The following is a 20,442-nucleotide window of genomic DNA, read 5'->3' as shown; positions in this document are numbered from 1 at the left end:
CGTTAGCACTCGTCTCTGTCCACAAATTGTCCAAAACAGGGTTATCAACACTTTTTCCAGCAGGGTCAAATGCTTGTGAAGTTCGGAAAAGGGAGGAACTTATCCTCACTGCATTACACAAGCGAGGACTTTATCACATCCAAGCAAAACCCGAAATCAACCCGGAGTCAGCTTTTGCAGCAGTAGATGTAAATTTATTGCACAGGAGAATGGGACACATTGGAATGGACCGCTTGCAATGAATGGTTACAAAAGGACAGCTCCAGGACATAGACACCCTTACCGGAACCCCGGAGTTTTGTGAACCTTGTGCTTTAGGAAAGATGAAGAAACTACCTTTCAAGTCCACTGGAGGAAACCGAGCCAAGCGCCCCATACAAATTGTGCACACAGATGTTGGAGGACCAATCAAACTAACTTCCAGGGAGGGTTTTTGGTACTGGATTATCATTGTAGATGATTTCTCCAAATTTCCATGGATATATTTCCTAAAACATAAAAGCGAAGCACTGGAACAATACAAGCAATGGAAAGAAGATGTCCAAACATTCTTCTGGACTCATTTGGGAGAAGAAAACTTCACTCCACTATACACAGAATTCCTCCGGAGCGATGGGGGAGGAGAATATACTGGCAATGCATTCAAAAATCAACTCCGAGGAGATGGTGTCATCCAAGAAACTACAGCTGCAGATACTCTGGAACAAAATGGCATTGCAGAACGCATGAATCAGACATTGGCTATATTAGCAACCACTATGCTCCATGATTCCAAGCTCCCAAAGTCATTTTGGGTAGATGCCATGCAAACAGCTGCATATATCACAGCACGCAGCCCAGCATCAGGACTCCATGGAAAGACCCCATATGAAATACTGTTTAAAAGGAGAGTTGATCCAACTTTGTTTTGCCCTTTTGGATGCCAAGCATATGCCTTGATTCCGAAAGACAAAAGGCAAGGGAAGTTTTACTCCAAGGGGCGCACAGCCATAATGATTGGCTACACACATGGAAAGCAAGCCTACAAACTCCTAGACACTGAAAAACGGACTGTGTTTTCCAGTCAGCATGTCAGATTCAATGAATCCGGAAAGGTACAAAAGGATGACACTGCTCCCTGGAACACAGACACTAGCACAGATCAGTGAGAGGGACTCATTCCAGAGAATGCTCATTATCCAGACCAAAAAACATTGGAGGAGGATGACCCTGACCCTCGGATCCGAGATCCAAATGAATTGCAAATGGAACCACATCTCCAAGGAGATGTTCCACAAGCAATGGAACCATATCAGCATGAAGATGTTCTGAGAGCAGTGGGAGCACCAGATCAGCTAAGACACCCTCCACAACAGTCTCTACAACCAAGACCTGAACACTGGCCATCTTCAGAATGGAAAGCCAAAGTAGAGTTACAGTCAGTGGGAGACCAGCCCCTCAACATACAGCCAGGTGATGTGGAAAAAGTCCGAATACAGCTAGACAGCCTGTCCATTGGATCAGCTTCTGGAAGGCATACAACGCCTCCGAGGAGTGATTCAACACCTTCAGGAGTGAGTGGGGCAACAAATACACAAATGCATCTACTCCCTGGAGTACCTGCACAAGTTCCTAAAAGAGCAGTCATGCCTGCTGAAGTCCTAGGAGTACGCAGAAGCAGTTGCCAGACCCGTCCTGCAGACAAAAACCGAGATTATCAAAGGACTTTAGATGAGGAACAGTCTCGAAAAGAGCAGCATGACAACTCCATGGAGAAACCTAACACTTCTGAGGTTCATGAAGAAACATCTGATACAGAGGAGACATTCTTTGCTGGAATAGCAAGTACCGGTCCATCTAACACAGACCTTCCAAGGACACTAAAGGAAGCCTTATCATGTCCGGATGGAGAGTTATGGAAGTCTGCCTTGGAGGAGAAACTCCTAAATCTCAATACTAATGCAGTATATGACACTGTTCCACTTCCGAAGGGAGTAAAACCCATCACATCAAAACCTGTGTTCCGGATCAAGTTTGATCAAAACGGAAACATTGAGAGATACAAACTCCGGATTGTTGCATGAGGTTTTACTCAAAGGGAGGGGATTGATTACCAGGAGGTTTTTGCTCCGGTTGCAAACTTAGAGTCAATCCAAATTATTCTAGCCCTGGCAGCAAAGTACGACCTAGAACTTGATCAAATGGACGTATCCACAGCTTATCTCAATGGAGAACTTGAAGAAAAACTGTACATGCTTCCTCCAAGGGGTGTTCCTATCCAACCTGGATACTGCTGGAGATTGAAGAAATCCATCTACGGGTTAAAACAAGCTGGTTGTACATGAAACAAAACTTTTGATCGCAAGCTCCAGGAGCTCGGTTTCACAAGACTAAATGCAGAAACATGTCTCTATGTATTCCAGGACAACAAACAAATATGCTTTGTTGTTGTCTATGTAGATGACCTCCTCCTAGGAGCTTCATCCCGAAAATTCATGGATATCACAAAAGCCAAACTTGAATCCATATTCAAAATGCGGGACCTTGGAGAAGCAAAATACATCCTCGGAATAGAAATCCAATGTGATCGTTCAAACAAAACAATATCCCTATTGCAACGCCAATACATTGACACAGTCCTGGAGTGTACTGGAATGAAGAACTGCAAACCAGTATGGACACCAATGGCCCATGGATCAAAACTCCTTGCAAATGCTCCAGGGGAAGATATTGTGCAATGCAAAATGCATATTGAAGGGCGTCAAGTGTTATACCTCTCAATTGTAGGCTCCCTTATGTATGCCATGCTCGGAACCCGCCCAGACATTGCCTACATTGTTGGAATATCAAGCAGGCATAGCTCAGCTCCAAGGAGCCATCACTGGGAAGCTGCAAAATGTGTCCTCTGATATCTGAAAGCAACCAGGGACATGGAACTACGGTATGATGGCACAGATGTCTCCATGGACATGGATTTCTATGGATATTCAGATGCAGATTGGTCTGGAGACCCAGACACGTCTTGATCAACATCAGGGTTTGTCTTTATCATCATCCGAGGAGCAATCTCCTGGACAAGCAAAAGACAAAGCATGGTAGCTTTATCCTCCACGGAGTCAGAGTACATTGGATTGAGCAATGCTGGACAACACCTTGCATGGCTTTGGACATTTTTTGAAGAAATTGGACATGCTCAAAATGGACCTACAACATTGCACTGTGACAATCAAGCAGCTATCATTCTTACACGAGATCCACAGTTCCGTGCTCGCACAAAACACATTCAACGGAAATATCATTTTATCCAAGATGACTTAGTATCAAAGGGAGAGGCAGTAATCAGATACGTTCCTACAGGAGATATGGTTGCAGACATTCTCACTAAACCCCTCACTCATGAAAAACACTGGAAATTCTCTAAAGCTATGGGACTATGGTTGCACTCGAGTGGGAGTGACAAAACCGGATAAACCTGGTCTCTGCCGAAGCAGCCATTGTTCTCCATGGAGCATAGCCACCACTCCATGGAGTAACCATTGTTCTCCTAGGAGCACAATTGTACTCCTAGGAGTCATTATACTGTAGCGAGTAGCACCTCCGACTATAAGTAGTAGGGGGTTTAGTATAGGAATACCTCAGTTGTTTCTATAGCCTCTTGGGCAGCGGCTGAGGTATGTTACATTACATTTATTAGAGATTATTTTAAACTAACATCTATTGTAGTTTCACTTAGGTAAATAGTAAAGTCGTTTCTATAGCCTCTCGGGCAGCGGCTGAGTTTCACTTAGTTTTATTAACGCCCTCCCCCTTTTTATGAAACCACTGAACCTGAAGTAGTAGCTTGATGATGTGATGTCCAAAAGGTTTTTGCTTATCATATGAATAAGTCTGATATACATAGTCATAAAACGTTTGAGAAGAGTAGATATGAACACTTACAGAAACATCCAAACCACCAAATGTAAAGACACCTTTTCCGTTACTCAACAACCACTCCACTATAGTACGTACTTCCTCTGGGAGCTTGTTTTTGAGGGCATATTCTGAGAGAATGAGTATCCTAGCCTTTTGTTTGACTTCACCTCTAAGCTGAGCTGCAGCTGCCCACACCTGTCTAAAATTTTAATATTAGTAATATTGGAAGCATTGTTCTCACTCACATAATCGATGATTCTACTTTTTTTCTGCTCATTCCTTGCATTCTCCAAATCTACTATGGTAGTCTTGAATAGCGAAGAAGAACTGGCAACTTTGATGATTGCATTCCAAACAAGTTCATCTCGTTCATCAGTACCTGGGAAGCCTTTTACAGTAGAAAGAATGACACACATTTGAGAATGTCCTGCTTTAGCCAGCCTGGAGCTGGTAGGACTAAAGCTAGTGATGATGGCCTTTGGAGAATATAAGCCTCATAATCTTTAAACTTATTGTACACTTACCTTGGAATCTCTGGAAGGCGTCAATGAAGGAGAACTACTGCTATTCCTTTTACGGTTATTGTTGACCAACCAAACACTTTCAGCTGGTGATGCAGTAATCTGTATCTGTATATGTGGATCAGTGAACTAGCAAAAAAAGGTAAAACTCACATTGGTACGCAATGATGAGACCATTTGTTCGTAGCAAGGATTGTCCAACTCCTGGGTCAATGAAGGCGACGGAGTAACTTGCTGTGAGCTTTCTTCTGATGATGCTGTATTAGTAAAGCTTATAGCTAAGGTTGAGTTACTTGCCTGTCAAGCATCTAAAGGTCTGCATTAGAGCATCTTCATCTTCATCTTCTAGTTCCTCTTCCATGCTATTCCTGGCCCTCTTATGAAGAGGTTCATCTTCACTATCAATGTCAGGCCTATCCAAGTCTCCTTCTTCCTCACCATCCTTAGTATCCATTATGTGAGCTGTTTTCTGACAAATATCTGGGAAGTGTATTATGTAATGGACATGATACATAACACATATTAAATGACTCACCTGCTAGCCTGTCAGCATTTGCATCCTTTTCAGATGTTTGCAACTTCTTCATCAGTTGGCTGTATAAGATTTATTCATCTTGTGTAAGCCTATTGGAAGAGTTTGATGTCCTTTGAGCCCTGGAATGTTTAGTTAAAGGCTTCTTGGACTTACTCCCCTGAGTTTTGTTCTGCCCAGATCTTATGCTAGCAGCCATCACCAAAATAGTAGACAGAGACAGAGGTAAAAGATATAGAAAATGAGAAATTGGCAAACAGTGGAACATTTCATCCCTCACACCTTTCAACTTTCTTCTCAAAAGTGATACAACAAACAAATATACACTAGTACAATTAGTGACAAACTCTGGATCAAACAATTGGTAAATGTCTAAGAGTATCAAGGTCAAAAAGACAAAATGCAGTACAAAGTCCATGGTTATCAATGTCAAGAAGAATGACCAGCCCATCTGTTTTGCCCATTCCTCCAATTATACATCTCCTTGTCAGTTTGCAAGACAATTGAGCCCCTCTGCCCTCTGAAGTGCAAGTTAAAATGAGTTATATCACATCAGCAAAAGAGCACAATATCCCCCTCTCTTATCTGCAACACCAGGCCAAGCTCAACAAGACAAAGCTCTCCCCCTTCATGCTTACCCAGTGGTATGACTAGACAAAAGAGTTTGTCCTTGGCATCCCTGTGAGCCTTGGTTGAAACATTGATATTGACCACAAGACCTAAGAATGGGCAAACAGCAGAGGTGTTGTTACCAAAGAGTAACTCAGCATGTTGTTTGAGTACCAAATATTTGGCAGGTAGATAAGTAGCAAGCTACATCAATGGTATCAGCAGATTATCCTGTAAATTAACCAGAAACAATGTCACTCACCATTTCATTTATCCATTCAAAGAGATCAGCAAATACATTTTTATGTCTCTGGTAAATGTCAGTGTGGTCTTGAATCTCCTTGGATGTATAGGGGACAAGCTGCAAATAAGTTGTCCTCTAGGCATACTTTCTCCTCATCATCAAAGGGAGGATATCATTGGGTGCATCATTTCCCTTCATTGATTCAGCATAGTTTGTAAATGGAAAAAAAAAGAACTCACTTTTGTACAATGGCGGTTGTACCAAGAAAAATGTAGAGCTTCAAATGTGAAGCCTTTACCTTCAACAGCTGAGTCTACATGATGTAGAGATGTGGTGGAGCCTAGGCAGGACTGGAAGTTAGGCAGGAGAGTGGTGCGGATTGATTCTGGCATAGAGCTGTTTAAAAATAACATGAGCGAATCATTGCTGTTTTTCAAGAGAAGAGGGATGGAGGGAACTATTGAGGATGGTATATACAAGTATGCTGAGGGGTCTGTATGAACACCCCCATCATAATGTTTCTGTATCTAAGAACAAGTATTGAGATTGCATACACTACATACATGATAATGATATACCTTGGCTGTCAGGTCCTCCACATCTGTGACCTTGATGGCTCGACTAGCCCTTTCACTTTCTGATTTGGTCCACTCGTAGTTAGTGCCAGGATCCCGTGGTGCAGAGTATTGGCGATTGCCTTCAGCCATATTCTGGAATGTTGTGCTAACCACATACATTTCAGGGAGGACAACTAGTGGTAATGATGATGATAGTGGCTGAGAATAAGGCAGGATGTCATCAAGATTGGATAAGGGAGTCAGGAAGCGTACTGAAGATGTTGTACCTACACCTAAGATAGCCTGACCATGATGATGTATGGGTACATGAGCTATGTCTATAGTGCGCATACGGACTCCCCAACAATCTAGATGAGGATCCAAGAGTTGGAAAGTAATACAAAAAACCAAAAAAAAATCAGAGACTGTTAGAATCAAATGATTGTAACGTACTTGAACCGGATAGCCTTAAAAAATTGATCAGAAGCCTCAAAATTTGTGCAATCAATATTTGCAGGGAGGCCATAATAACTGAGCACGCCAGGTGTGAATATGCAGTTCATGTTCAGTGGCAGGTTTTGGTGTAAGCTAGAAATAGTTGGGATGATTCTACTAATCACCAGCTGTCCACTAACAGTAGCTGCATGACATTGTTTAGTTAGGATACACGCAGTAAGAAGTAGTACACTTACATTAAACTGGCCACCTAAAGACATTGGCTATCCCCCATGGCGTCATTCCATCCATTTCACCAAGTTGAACCTGTAAGTTCAAGCCTGCAACCAAAACAAGGGCATAGATAGATCCTATATAGATCTGTAAGTATGGTTTAATGCGGACAAAGGCCATCTTACCACCGGCTGCTATGGCTGCAAACTTGCAGCCCATAGCATGCCATTGCTCAAACTGTTTCTTAGACGGTTTGGGCTGAGGGAAATCCCTCCAAAGGTTTGCCAGGGAGATACCTTCCTGAGACCAAGGACTAGCATACAAACATCAGAAAGAAAATGATAATTATTTGTAACAATTTTCACTTACCTTTTGGACTTGGCAACAAACTGGATGTAGCTGATCATCAGCAAAAAGTTGACACCTATGTCTTTACTGCTCATGCGCTAACAGCGCGCCACAACAGAAGCCAAAGACTCGTCCAGGTAGTCATTGGTGGACGTAACAGAGGTCAACAGGGAGTTGACAGAGTGTGCCAACTCTCCTGAGTTGAATATTGAGGAGTCTTCATGTGCAGCCGCAAGTCGTGCTATGAAAGAGTCGACGGCCGAGTTGATCCTAATAGCAGGGTCGTTGACTGCTTGCCACAGAGATTACTGGACAAGACAAGGCCGTCAATGTGCAGGAGCTGGAGCAGGGGCAGGAGCAGGTTGTTGACATGCAGGAGATGGAGATCAACAAGATCGATGTGCAAGAGTAGGAGTAGGAGCTGCAGCAGCATATGGGTGTTGACGTGGTTGGCATCTTTGTGAGCGAATCACTGTCAGAGATTGTTGCAGAGATTGATTGGTCTGTAATTTGTCAGCTTGAGTTTGCTGTGGAGAAACAATAGTCAGTAACATTGGCATTAGGAGGGGAGAGCCAACATACCTCTTCACCAGAGTGGGCTGGGGATGATATGGTTAGGTGTTGATGGTGACAAAAGGTGGGCTATCAGAAAGTGACGATGGAACCATTGAGGATGGAGCCACTTTGTCTAGCAATGCAAAGAGGTCAGCAGGAGTGAGCGTGCTTAGGATACCCACCAGTTGGGCGTGAAAATCCATCAGCTCTGTTGGCAGTAGTTGCTGACCCAGTATCTGAGCAAGGATCTTGACCTGTAATGCCGAAATAGTAAATCTGTACATCTTCAGTATACTACAAAGACTGTGGGAAAATGTATGGCAGCCTGACCTTGGTTACACAACAATATGATAAGGCGTTGCAATGCTGATAACATCAAATCAACAATCTGCTGGACCGTGCAAGAATGGACGGTCAGACTGTCCATTCTCTCACGGCTCATTGGGTATTTATTATTGCAATCATATGCAGTGAGTGCTGATACTGAGGTGGAATGAACAGAGACTTACTATTTTTCTCATAGTGATTATCAGGTTTTCACAATAGCAACCTGTTGATTCCATGCAGTGTGAGAAAAAAGATCAGCTGTTGTCCCCTTTCTCACACTGCATGGAAATGCGACCGCACACATCCAACTGTGGATGTGGGCGGCTCTCCATTTATCATCTTTTGAATCATTCTCTTCCTTGCCCGCCCGCTAACACCTACATATTGGTGCAAATATTTAGATATGAGGTGAGTTTCCTGGGTTTTCTTAAACTACTTACTTGGTTGGCTGAGTACTGAGATGTATTTCAGCAGAACATCCCATTCTCAGTCTACAAAAATGCACCTGTTCCCCATGTACGCAATATCCTCCACTTCCACTGGAAATGGTGCTACCTACTGGTACACCCCCTCTATTACTCGGTCAAAGTCCTCTCCTGGACCACAAGGTAAGTCAGTTATTTAATTTCAAAAAATTACCTGATGGCAATGCACAGCTACTCAACAACGCTCTTTTGCCACTCCCCAGAGTATCTATCAACATCCACTCTTTCAATGTCCACCCATACTGCACTAATCACTACATCTGAGGATCAAGTCCAGCCTATCATTGAGCAAATTGTTAGGAACTTGAAGTATAATTCTCAGGACGTATATGTCCAGGTGAGAAATTATTGTCTGGCTACATTCCTGATCTGATTTTTCCCCCTAGCAATTCTATATTGAACCATCAAGTTTCCCTGAGTTTGTGGACAAGCTCAGAGAAAGTGACTACAGCACTCTAAGGTATGCTTTTTCGTGAGTGAATATACTGTACTTATGTCCTTACTTCCAGATATATGTATGACCATGTGAAAGGCATCTTGCAACTGAGCATGCCTACTCCTGTACATGAAGTTTTCATCGAGCGCCTCAGTGACCTTTTACAGGGGGAACTATCAGGCCTTATCAGACGGCCAGATGGGAAGTTCAAGTGTAACCCCAATACATCCAAGTTCCTTCGGCGAGGTCAAATCACCACTGTACCCGACTTAGCCCTCAGGTTCCAAAGCCTCAACCCTAGCACTGAGTGGCAGGACTTGTTCATTGTCAAGGTCTCCCACTCCCAGTCACTTGGGGACATCACCCAGAAGGTGAAAAAGTACTGGGAGGAGCTCCCCCACCTTGTTGGCATTCTAGTGGTCAAATTCTACGAGTCCCACAAATACGCAAAGCCCCAATATGGGTACGCTGAACCCGTCAACATGCAGTATTGGTACAACTTACAAAAGGATGACAATATCAAATATGGCCCTCTGAGGACAGCTGACAGCGTAACATGGGCAGGTAGATTTGTGGTGGATATGTACCTGTATGAAAAGGACCCAAAGGTTGTAGGGAAGGAGGGCTACGCACGGGATCTTCCTATGCCCGTAGTACTGGTGGGTCCCCTCTTGATCACAATCTTCTTTGACTAATATAACATACGTACAGAGGGTGGTACCTAATATAGATGTGGGCCAACTCTATCCCACTCAAGGACAAATTCAATGAAGTTTTCAATCATGTTATTACCAGGTCAATTTTGGAGATGGAGAAGATTATGAGGAGTGCGCCCCAGACTGTTGCTAACCTAGAAGCTGAAAGTGCAGCTGCTCAGATGGCAGCGCTAGAGGTTGCTACCCAGGATTTGATAGCAAACCACACTGGTTGTCCTCTTCAGAGTGGTACCCATTCACGCATGCCCACCACTACTCTACCTACTCCCCATTTGCACCCCCAAGTATTGCCTAAAGAGATATCTTCCATGGATCTCTCAGTCTTCAATATCCAGCTGGATTTTGACAATTTTCTTCAGGCTTTTCAAGGATCTGTAGCTAATCTGGCACATAGACGTTTTCAGGATCACAATAAAGCCCCCCGAAGTTGTGGTAAGGCAGCTAGGAGAAGGAGTCCTTTTCACTCTGAAGAAGAAGTGGGTCAGCTTGTTTGACAGAAATTGAGTGTAGGTAGCTCCAGCAACAATATCACAAGGAGGAAGTGAAAAACGGACACGGACAACATTATATGTATTACTTCTCTTGTTCTTGTACTCTGCACTTGTAAACAATATTGTACTTAGGCATGTATGAAGTCTCTTTGTATTAGAACAAGCAAATTCTATGTTTTACCACTACATATTTCCAATTTGGGATATTGCCGGTGCAGATTCAGGTGTTGCATCTTGAGAGCATATTTACAAAGAGGTCCTAGATAATCAAAGGTATCAATTTCATATTAACTGGTGTTATTATTTCATAAACTGACTGGATGTGTATGGTGTAGTTTAGGTTCAAGGAGAAAATGGCACACATACCAAGTATGGTTGATCACACATATCCTGCATGTGGAAAACTTTTGAAAACACCACAAGGTATCATGGCTCACCTATCAATGTCAGCGATTTGTGCTTGGTATAGGAAAGGAAAGAGAAGAGAACTTGAGGCAGACAACCTAGGCCCTGAACAAGTAGTATTTGATGAAGTCAACTTGGATGAAAATTTTTATGACCAAGAAGACTATGACTCAGATGGGTCAGAAGATATATTCCTCAACAGCTTACAAGAACCATTTAACAATTTCCTGAATGATCCTGCAATGCAAGGCAACATCCAGTATAACTTGAACCCTGACCCAGAGATGCAGGCTAGCAGTTCATGTCACCCCCACTCCCTGCACTTTAATCTGGATAACAATGATGACAATGATGAAAGAGTAGTGGAACAAAATGAGAATGCTGGCAAGGTTATAAGGGTGGATCTGGATGCTCATAATAAATGGAGGGAGAGTTTTCACCAGTTACATCAAGATGACGATGAAATGGACGTTGATCTTCCAGATAATAGATGGGCTCCATTTTCCACAGAATTAGACTGGAAATTTGCACATTGGGCATTGCAGGAGGGGGTTGGCCAGAAATCTCTTGACAGATTACTGGCAATTCCTGAAGTGAGTGACGCCTCCACACTTTGATTCATGTTTTATGTTAACTGACCTCCAACCTTTATGCCAGCTTTCCCAGAGACTGGGCCTTTCTTATCAAAATAGCAGAAGCCTTCTAAAAATTATCCACTCCAGAATTCCTGAAAGGGCCAAATGGCACTCAAAATATCTACACTTTGATGATCGTCCAGAAGAAAAACACCTTATATAATATAGAGACCCCTTACAAGCCATTGCGTCTTTGTTGGGCAATCCAGCACATGCGACAGACATAGTCTATAAACCCTTAAGAATATTCACAAACAGCAACAGGGATAATCATATAATTAATAAGATGTGGACTGGGAAATGGTGGCATTCTGTACAGGTTAATATATTCACGCCAATATTTCCTTTCTAAATTTCATACTTATTTCTTTGATTTTAGGCTCTTCTACCTCAGGGAGCACATCTTACACTAGGCAATATACCCAGCTCTATTAGGCACAAACCCTCTCAGCACGCTTGTGTACTTATTGGATATCTGTCTGTCAATAAATTGGTGAAAAAAAGCTTGACAACAAAGGAGAAGATAGTACGTGTTCAAAGACTTTTTCATGCCTCAGTATAGATGATTTTGGAGCCACTTATTGAGGCTGGACCTAAAGGAATGGAGGTTACAGGTGAAGATGGTGCAGTGAGAAAAATTAACCCTATTCTTGACAAATTATGACATTTGTTTATAGTATGAGAAAACATGCATTGGCCAGGGCTTGAACCTGGGACTCCAGCTTTCATGGTCTGGTGCTTTACCAACTAAGCTACCAAGGTGTACTTGGAAAGCATACTGATTGGTTGCATGCCCAGAAGGTCCAGAATCACTGTACACGGGTGTGGATCCCATTGTGCTGTGATAGTAATGTCACATACCAAACATGTTGAATGTAAGGTTATAGTGAAGTCCTCTAGGCAGACCTGTTTCCAGTGTAAGACTAGGATTATTTGATTAGTAAATCATTTTTTTTATAGAGTGCAGCATCTTTCACTCAGTAGTTACAGTTGTAATGTCTCTTCTACTTTGTTTATACCACCAGTTAGTTTTAATTAAAGAGTCTATTTGGAGCTCTCTACCTTTTCCCCCCATTCTTCACCATAAGACCATTTTTGACCAATATCATGCCTCCACAGATAGCAATATTATGGCATGGTATTAACATGTTTGCAATAGGGTTTACATTGCATGTACAAGGAGTGGTCTGGCAGAAAACTTGACAGTACCAGCTGAAGAGACAAGGGTCTCTACTGTAAAAGCAACTGCAACCTGTGAAGATAATATATCCTCCAGGCAAGCATCAGATGATATATGATAAGGAAGGTTCATGGATGTGACCAGGTGGAGGTAAGAATACAGGTCTTCTCTGGTTTTGGTATCTGTCTTTGAGTATGGACATATGGTAAATGCATATATCAACATAGGTTTGCAACTGAATTCTATATTGTGGATCAAACAACATTTTTTCAATCATACTATTAGTATGCAAATGATAAAATGAACCAAAATGTTACCAGTAACATGGAATAATAATATTAGACTAAATCTCAATGAAAGGCTAATTATTGTGGCTGAGCTGCAGTATGTTAATGTCAGCACTACAGTTAGTTTTATACACCACCCAGTCCATCTGTACTTGTGTTCTCACACCCTAGTTTAGCAATATGAATTTAGCTGTAATCTCTCACACTGCATATTACTAAGGACTTGGTCATACTGACCTGGAATCTCCTGCCAGATCTCTGAGGAATTGACACTCTGAAACCTGTCACCATTCCCACTTAATCTCCTTTTCACTTGCTATATATTTTACCCATTAACAATACTCTCCTTCTTCCCCACCTTCAATTTCTTGTTGGTGTATCATAATCACTGCATATAAACACTGTGACATTAGTATAGTAGGGTCAACAAGGATAGCTTAATCTGTTGGATTAAGCAGTAAAACCATGAATATTACTTATACTAAGTATTCAGTATATATGTCTACTGAAAAATGCTGTTGCTGTCACACAGAAGTGATGTGCTTTGAGATATTGCCATTGAGAATGAATAGTAGCCACTTAACTTTCAGAATTTTCAAAGAAGGTACACATGAAGATAACATACTTTTTACATGAACTTTTTTCTACATAGACACTTTGACACAAGTTTTTCACTGTTTGAACCTCCCACAATGAAGTCCTAATGATTTTTAGTACATAAAGCTAAGTAAGCCATCAAGAATGAAAATATTGCTGATGTATCTGACCTGCAATGATAAAAAATTCCTGCAGTAAGTGCCCATATAGTGCACAGAGTGCTTTGTAATGTTGGAATTTAGATGAGCTGTTGGTTTTTTTATAAGAGAAATAGGCCAATCTTAACCTGGCAACAATTTATGGTTAGTATAAGTTGCTGCTATGCTGTGTGGCTTTGCTGAAGAATGCTCAAGGTTAGTACACCAAGTACAAAGTGTTTCCAAGGCTTTTTTTTGTTGTTAATATGGTTATGTATTCACTTGCCACTACAGAAATCACTGTCATCTCTTTTGATTAGAGTCCTTCTGAGCACTACAGTCTGTGCAACAGGAGCCTGCTATCACTGGGAACCTCGTCATTTTGTCATTCTTAAACCTACCTTGTACTATGATTAGCAAGGTAGTGCTTGTCTTTACTTGTCACAAGCCCCTATCTTTCATCATCCAACTATCCCTTCTCCTAAAAACCCACACCCACACATCTCGGGGTCCTGTATAGAAGGGTCATTATACATATCACCCTAAGTTGGATTGTAACACCAATTTTCTCCTCTCAATAGGCCCATCATTGCCATTGAAGGAACCTGGGAGGTCAAACAGATTTATGTCTTCTGCATCATTGACTTTGTTGGAATTTGGCCACCCTGGGACTTCCTCAAGAAATTTGACAACATCAATATTACCTAGATATATTTCAACATTGAGGTTGAGAGCATCTACACGGGAGAGCAGGTGTTGACGCCTTTCCTCTAACTCCAATTTTTTTGTGGTTGTGCCCTTTTTGTTGATTTGTTTTGCATATATTTGCAGCTGTATCCTGTTAGGTAGAGCTAATCAGTATTCCCAGGATCCCAGGGGCCTGGGGACTTACTGAGTCTCTTCCAACTTCAGACCCACCAATAACCAAGCAGCTATTCCTTGTACCACTCCATTTTTTGCTTCTTGCATCAGGAAAAACCCTTTTGCTATATAGCGCTATATAGCCACCACCTATATATATAAATGCACTCATAGATACTATAGTACTATTAGTGCAATCATAGCTCTTATAGCTCTTATAGCACAGTAGTAGGCAAAATTTCAACCAAGGGGAGAAGTATCTATAATTCCCTCAAACTCTGGATTAATCTAATAAACTTGTTCAATAATAGAAACAGGCTAGAAGTGTTTGGATTCAAGTATATTATTATAGGCAAGGTACTATAAGTGCTTTTATAGCCTATGGTAGCCTACATAGCTCCTATAGCTGTAAAGGTCATAGTTATAATATAGTTGAAGCTGCTTAAAAGGACAACTAGTGGCCAAAGTGAATGGAGAACAATTATTGAAGCACATTTTAACAAAACATTGCTAGAACGAGAGGAGATGCACAGGAGGAAAATTGACAAAGAGAGAGCAAAGGCCAAAAAATGACTGAAGCTCAACATAGCACAGATGAAGGTGGAAAAGACGGCTACAATTGCCAATCTCACACAGAAGCTCAAGCAGCTTGTCCAGAAAGAGGTATTGTTTTGCTTGCCTGTCACATTAAGAGATTCATACTTATGCGGGGAGAAGAGAAATAAGACGAGGCATGCTGACCTGAGTAATACCTCCGAGATGCACAATAGTGGTAGTCAGACCCAGGAAGCAACCAAAGGTTCCAACACAATCAATCTGCAATCTACTACACACTATTTCCAATCAACTCCCCAAAGCCGTGTAATGACCCGCGTATTGAGGAAGCATTATAGATAATCTGCGAGAACAACATTGGTAGCGCACAAAGTTGTGAGTAAAAGGGTAAATATTGTATATTTGTTACTCACAATGAAAGGGAAAGGGGTCACAGGAACCTCCGGTGTTAGAATTGACGTACCAGTATCTACTTACACTTCACCTTTTTTGTATTACTTTTATTTTTCCAAGTCACATGACCAGTCATGTGACCATTTACTTTACTTTACATTTTTGAACTGTTCATAGTCATGTGACACAACACCTGACCAGTGTCTAGATTTAGCATGTGACCGGTCACATGCTAGACATCGGACTTTAAACTTTATTTACAACTGTACAGTACCTCATGTATTTTAGTATATATACAGGAGCAATACATGGGGAAGGACTCAGCGAATCCTCCTGTTGTCTACCAACAACTAACTTGTTCCTACCAAATGGGTAACCACTCCCACCTCTTCCTCTTCTTTTGAGTGTTGTTTTCATTGTGCTCCAGTGCCCCAAGACTGTGTCTTGTTGGTGTCGTCACATCCGGGGCTTGATGCCAATACAGGGCCTTCATAGTCTCCCAGACAAGGAGAGTCAATTCCAAAGGACAAAGGGGATGATGCAAGGTTCATCAGTATGATGGAAGCGGCAATGTGTTGGGCCTTCCCCGCTCTGGCCTCTCTTGCACAGAGTGCACAGAGCCTACAAAATCAGAGTGGCTCTCCACACCGCCAACAGAAACAGAAAGCGGCAGAAATCCAACAGTTCCAAAATAGCAAGGCGCTACATATACAATATATGGTCAGTCAGTGAACACAACACAACCTAGGACGAAGCTTACAATAAAATAGAGGCTGATGCGGCGCTTGTTCAAGTCCAAGTTTGATGTTGGCCAGGACGAAGAATTTGCTATACACAATTCTGCAGTCAGAAGCAATGTACTTGTGTATAACAGAGGTGATGAAAATGCTACTGGGCCCAACAGAGAAGACATACACTTCAATATGAGGGGAGACGTGGGTTTTGAGTGGAACAAGAAGATATTCCAATATCTTCTCAAATACCTGAAGCAAGCAAAAAACAAATGGCATCTACCAGAAGCTCCAGACAGCTATTTAGAAGATTTAATTATTGATGAATTTAATAGGGTTAAATTGTACTGGAAAGCAGCAAGTCAATTCAGATGATGAAGTAGAAACATGGCAGGAAGTTGAGAAGAGTTGATTACACAATAGGATGATAGGTTGAACTAAGCAAGACAAAGGGAAAGATGAAGTAATGTAAGCCCGTTATTTGCTCTTGGGAACTGTTGACTGAGATCTCATAGAAATTTAAACGTCCAAAACAAACACTGGAGATGGTTATCAAAACCAAGAAGCATAGTGGTGCACTAGACACTATAATATGAAAATGGCTGCAAGACATGATTGATTGTCTGGGAGAGGACAGTATGAGCTCAGAAGAGAGCAATGTGGAGAGTGATGATGAGGGAATGGTGGAAAAAATATATAGGGTGAAGGTGATGTTTTGGCAAAGGAACATCAAGAAAGAGCTTGGAATTATTGATAAGACAATATTGCAAGATGACAACATTTACTTGCAGTGAGGTTTCAAGCCGGCCAAACAAAGGCGGAGCAACAAGAATCCGCTAACAAAATGCAATCCAGCTTGTAGCCTTCCCAAGGTACTTTACGACAAGGATTGGCTGGATAATCAAAGCGCCAGCTATCGCAAACTGACTCTGCGGGTATTGAGGGAACAGTTCAGATGGTTCAAGGTTAGTACGCAGGTTGTAACTTGTACATAGATGTATATACTATGGTGCTGTGAAATATCCTTATGGTTGAATGTAAGGCCCCCCTACTATCACTTAGAAGTAACAAGGGTGTCAACTCACGTGAAATAACTGGACAATGGCAAAAATGAGCCATAGCAGCAGCATTTGGGAGGTAGGAGCACCCCAGATGACCTAGCACACAACAAACAGCTGCCCTGTGATAGCTCAGATAATTGACATGGGTAGCACTCTCCAATTTGAGATTGCAGTGGTCCTGGGCCTAGGTTTATTGTCCACAAAGAATGTATGACTGGGAGGTAGAAACCCCCTAGTTGCATTGTGCGATAACATGATAGAGATGCAGTGGGAAATGATTGGGCGATGGGGACTCGGACATGTCATGGTCACAGTCACGCAACAGGCCTTTCCCATATTTGGTCATCACACATGACAAATGATTTGCACGTCTTCATCTGCCACCAGCTTTCAAGTTACTTCATTCTGGACCACCACCACTGATTGATCCTCTGCGTCTGCGGTGTTTATACACCACAGATGTTTTAGAGAGGAAGAATACCTGAAAGCCCCTCCCAAGAACAGGACAAGGTCCTTTATCACTTCATAAACTAAAAATCATCCCCATTGTACTACATACAAATGGCGCAGTCAACAGACCACTCCTTCATTCATCTGGATAAGACTCTTTGCGTTTATGCATCTTTCCATCTCCGGATGATGTCCTTTGTGCTAGCATGCACCCTCGTGAAGCCCTTGTTCCATGTCCATGTTGGGCTTCTGCCGCCTGCTCCTACATTGGTTTTACACCACTGGAAATCAAATTTGATGGCCCACTCATTGGTTGCTTGAAACTTGCCTCCAAAATTATGGTCAAAAAAATTGACGGCCTCTATTATCTTGAAAAGAAAGTACACATGTCATGGGCAAGGCTTGAAGATAGTATCACTCTCATGATGTGTTCTCTCGAGCAATTACAGCCAATTTTTTGGCCTCTTGACTGCAAGACATACCTCTCTCCTAAAAACTTCGGATACCTCAAGGGGCACCAGAGTGAAGCTAAAGCATCCAAGGCAAGCATTTGGAAGATCCTCACCCACCTTGGGCTTGTGTACTGCAAGACTCTTGCGAAGTTCATCCAGAATGAGTTAAAAATCTATGATCCTTAGTTGTTGGTGACTTTTCCCAGTCGACAAAATAATGCGGGGTGTTCATACACGCTTCACAACCCTATGATTGGATTGAAATAGTATCCTGTACAATATGAGCCAATGTTCCTGTATGGTTTTATTATAGAATATATGGGCAGAGCCAAATACAACCCTCAACTATGATGGCCCCTATCCTGAAATACTACCCTTCATTGTGAGCTGTGAACACAGTAAAGGCAGATAAGGAGCGGATCAAGCAAGAATGGCTGAAACAAATGCAGCACAAGATGGAGTCTATGTACACTGCCTACTGTGACCAGCTCGCTGGCTTGTACAACTATAACAATACACTAAATATCAAGTAGAAAAAGGAAGCAAACAGAGGCCTGGAGAGCATTAGAGAAATTTTATGGCCCGAAGAGATGATAAAAACACTGTGATTTGCGCTCGTGAATCCAGTCGCCATCAGCGTCTTCATCTTAATATCTAGTTTCCCAATGCCAGAGACACGGGAGTGTTGTGTTTATACGTGGAGTGTTGAGAATGATGGTGCAATTTACTGGGTGCAAAGACATATGCCATTTGACGTTGTCCGTCAATGTTAGTTGTCAATTCCAAATCAGCCCAAATATTACAACAGTTTCTCCCACTGCTGGGATATATGTCACGACCTTTGTTGTGGATGCAGGGCAAGATAACATGTTGTCAGGAGAAGGCAATCACAAGGAAATCAAAGGACAAGCCCCAATGCCACCCAAATTTTGTGAGCAGATCACCTCTTCCTTACGAGTTGACTTGTCCTTGGCTCAAGAATATCTGGTTGTGTCTCAGTGCACTGTACCTTCAGCAGAGGATATCATGCAATTTTGTTACGGTTTTGTACCAGAAGATATATTCTCAGTTGGCAAGTGTCACACAATTGAGCTCATTAAATGGAAAGACATCAAAGGAATACTGGGAGATATTGGCTCAGATGCACAGCTCCCCTGCTGGTCCTCCTCTGCTTGCTACTTCACATCTGCTTTTCTATCTCTTGGTCAATATGAAAGGGCTAGAGGTGCACTGTCACCTGTCTGGGACATGAGCAGTTCTTCTCTGAACTACATTCAAGGACACACTTTCCTTTTCAAATCACCACCATTTGCTTCAAAGACAATTTGCAAGACTGCTATTTACTCAGCTCTCTCGACTTAGCAACAAGCCCAAAATGCAAAATTTGTCTGAGCAGGTCTTCATCTATAATAGAATGTATACGGCGAGGATTTGGGCCTATTTTGGAAAATGTTGCTTTACAGCTTGTATCAATGGCTATACCGTTTAAAACTCTTCTGCAAGTGGAAACACCGCCCAGTGTTGTCCCACCTCATTGCGTTACTCTGGGGTATCAAAGGGAAGGTTAACCTGATGTCATTTACTATAGTTGTTATCAGGATGCCTGCAACAAGCTTCTGCTCAGAACTTGTGGACCTGTTGCTTTACTGCAAGGTGGGATTGTATGGTATCTGGCTATAGATGTCCTTTCCCCAGAAGCTGTCTTATCAGGACCTTCAAGTGATGCCTAAGAACCAAAGAAAATATTTCAGACTATAGACGGGCATTTTTTCATTGATGATTGTCTCTCTCAGGAAGAGCTGGATCTCATTTCAGGGGTTTACAATGTCTACACTGGACATGGACCTCAAATGTCTCAATCATTATAGTGACCAAAGAATCCAGTGTTTATGGGTGGGGGCCTCGATACTGGTTTTTGGTTGGGCTCTGCTGAGAAATGGTTTCATAAATGCTTAGAATATATCTACCACAATACCGCTGAGTTGAGGAGTGGGAAGATGTGGAAAGTGGGTATGGTTATGAACAAGAAAACTCCCAAGTTCCTCTAGCACAGTAACAAAACTGTTGGTGAAATTGTGTCATTGTGGTTCTAGATTATTACTGTAAGTCTACCTACCTTACTATCTAGCTTTCCCCTAAGTAATTCTTTACAACAGTGCATGTATTTATGTCAGCTGTGTAATAGCTTGTACATGTATAACTATTAGTTGTGTTTTTTGCATCAAAATCTGTTGTGTTAACTGTTTTCAATAATGAACTCTCTTTGTAGCAATGGAGCAACTATGTAAGTAAGCCCAATAAGAATAATTGATGA

The 20,442-nt window shown here is 42.0% G+C and overlaps 4 protein-coding genes across 4 annotated transcripts; 2 read left to right on the top strand and 2 right to left on the bottom strand.

Moving 5' to 3' along the window:
* Positions 1-3,853: 3,853 nt before the first annotated feature.
* SERLADRAFT_404855 (uncharacterized protein) lies at positions 3,854-7,519 on the bottom strand (the record flags this gene model as incomplete). Its single annotated transcript, XM_007312696.1, has 19 exons — positions 3,854-3,867; positions 3,951-4,089; positions 4,140-4,370; positions 4,419-4,523; positions 4,569-4,656; positions 4,709-4,895; positions 4,951-5,009; positions 5,104-5,135; positions 5,273-5,319; positions 5,586-5,760; positions 5,819-5,917; positions 6,040-6,327; positions 6,379-6,576; positions 6,649-6,725; positions 6,811-6,824; positions 7,064-7,163; positions 7,212-7,339; positions 7,396-7,415; positions 7,478-7,519. 19 exons carry the CDS (start codon positions 7,517-7,519, stop codon positions 3,854-3,856), a joined length of 2,043 nt encoding a protein of 680 aa, XP_007312758.1.
* A 1,282-nt stretch (positions 7,520-8,801) lies between these two features.
* Positions 8,802-12,408, top strand: SERLADRAFT_404854 (uncharacterized protein; the record flags this gene model as incomplete). The annotated part of the gene is made up of 9 exons (XM_007312695.1): positions 8,802-8,864; positions 9,007-9,078; positions 9,128-9,201; positions 9,251-9,836; positions 9,908-10,177; positions 10,272-10,373; positions 10,720-11,382; positions 11,804-11,950; positions 12,385-12,408. 9 exons carry the CDS (start codon positions 8,802-8,804, stop codon positions 12,406-12,408), a joined length of 2,001 nt encoding a protein of 666 aa, XP_007312757.1.
* Positions 12,409-14,162: 1,754 nt separating this feature from the next.
* Positions 14,163-14,594, bottom strand: SERLADRAFT_432517 (uncharacterized protein; the record flags this gene model as incomplete). The annotated part of the gene is made up of 2 exons (XM_007312694.1): positions 14,163-14,463; positions 14,518-14,594. 2 exons carry the CDS (start codon positions 14,592-14,594, stop codon positions 14,163-14,165), a joined length of 378 nt encoding a protein of 125 aa, XP_007312756.1.
* A 1,395-nt stretch (positions 14,595-15,989) lies between these two features.
* On the top strand, positions 15,990-16,540 carry SERLADRAFT_432516 (uncharacterized protein; the record flags this gene model as incomplete). Its single annotated transcript, XM_007312693.1, has 2 exons — positions 15,990-16,154; positions 16,205-16,540. 2 exons carry the CDS (start codon positions 15,990-15,992, stop codon positions 16,538-16,540), a joined length of 501 nt encoding a protein of 166 aa, XP_007312755.1.
* Positions 16,541-20,442: the final 3,902 nt, after the last annotated feature.

This window comes from Serpula lacrymans, assembly GCF_000218685.1.
Source record: "Serpula lacrymans var. lacrymans S7.9 unplaced genomic scaffold SERLAscaffold_1, whole genome shotgun sequence".
Classification (NCBI taxonomy): Eukaryota; Fungi; Basidiomycota; class Agaricomycetes; order Boletales; family Serpulaceae; genus Serpula; species Serpula lacrymans.
This window is presented reverse-complemented; position numbering and strand designations above follow the sequence as displayed.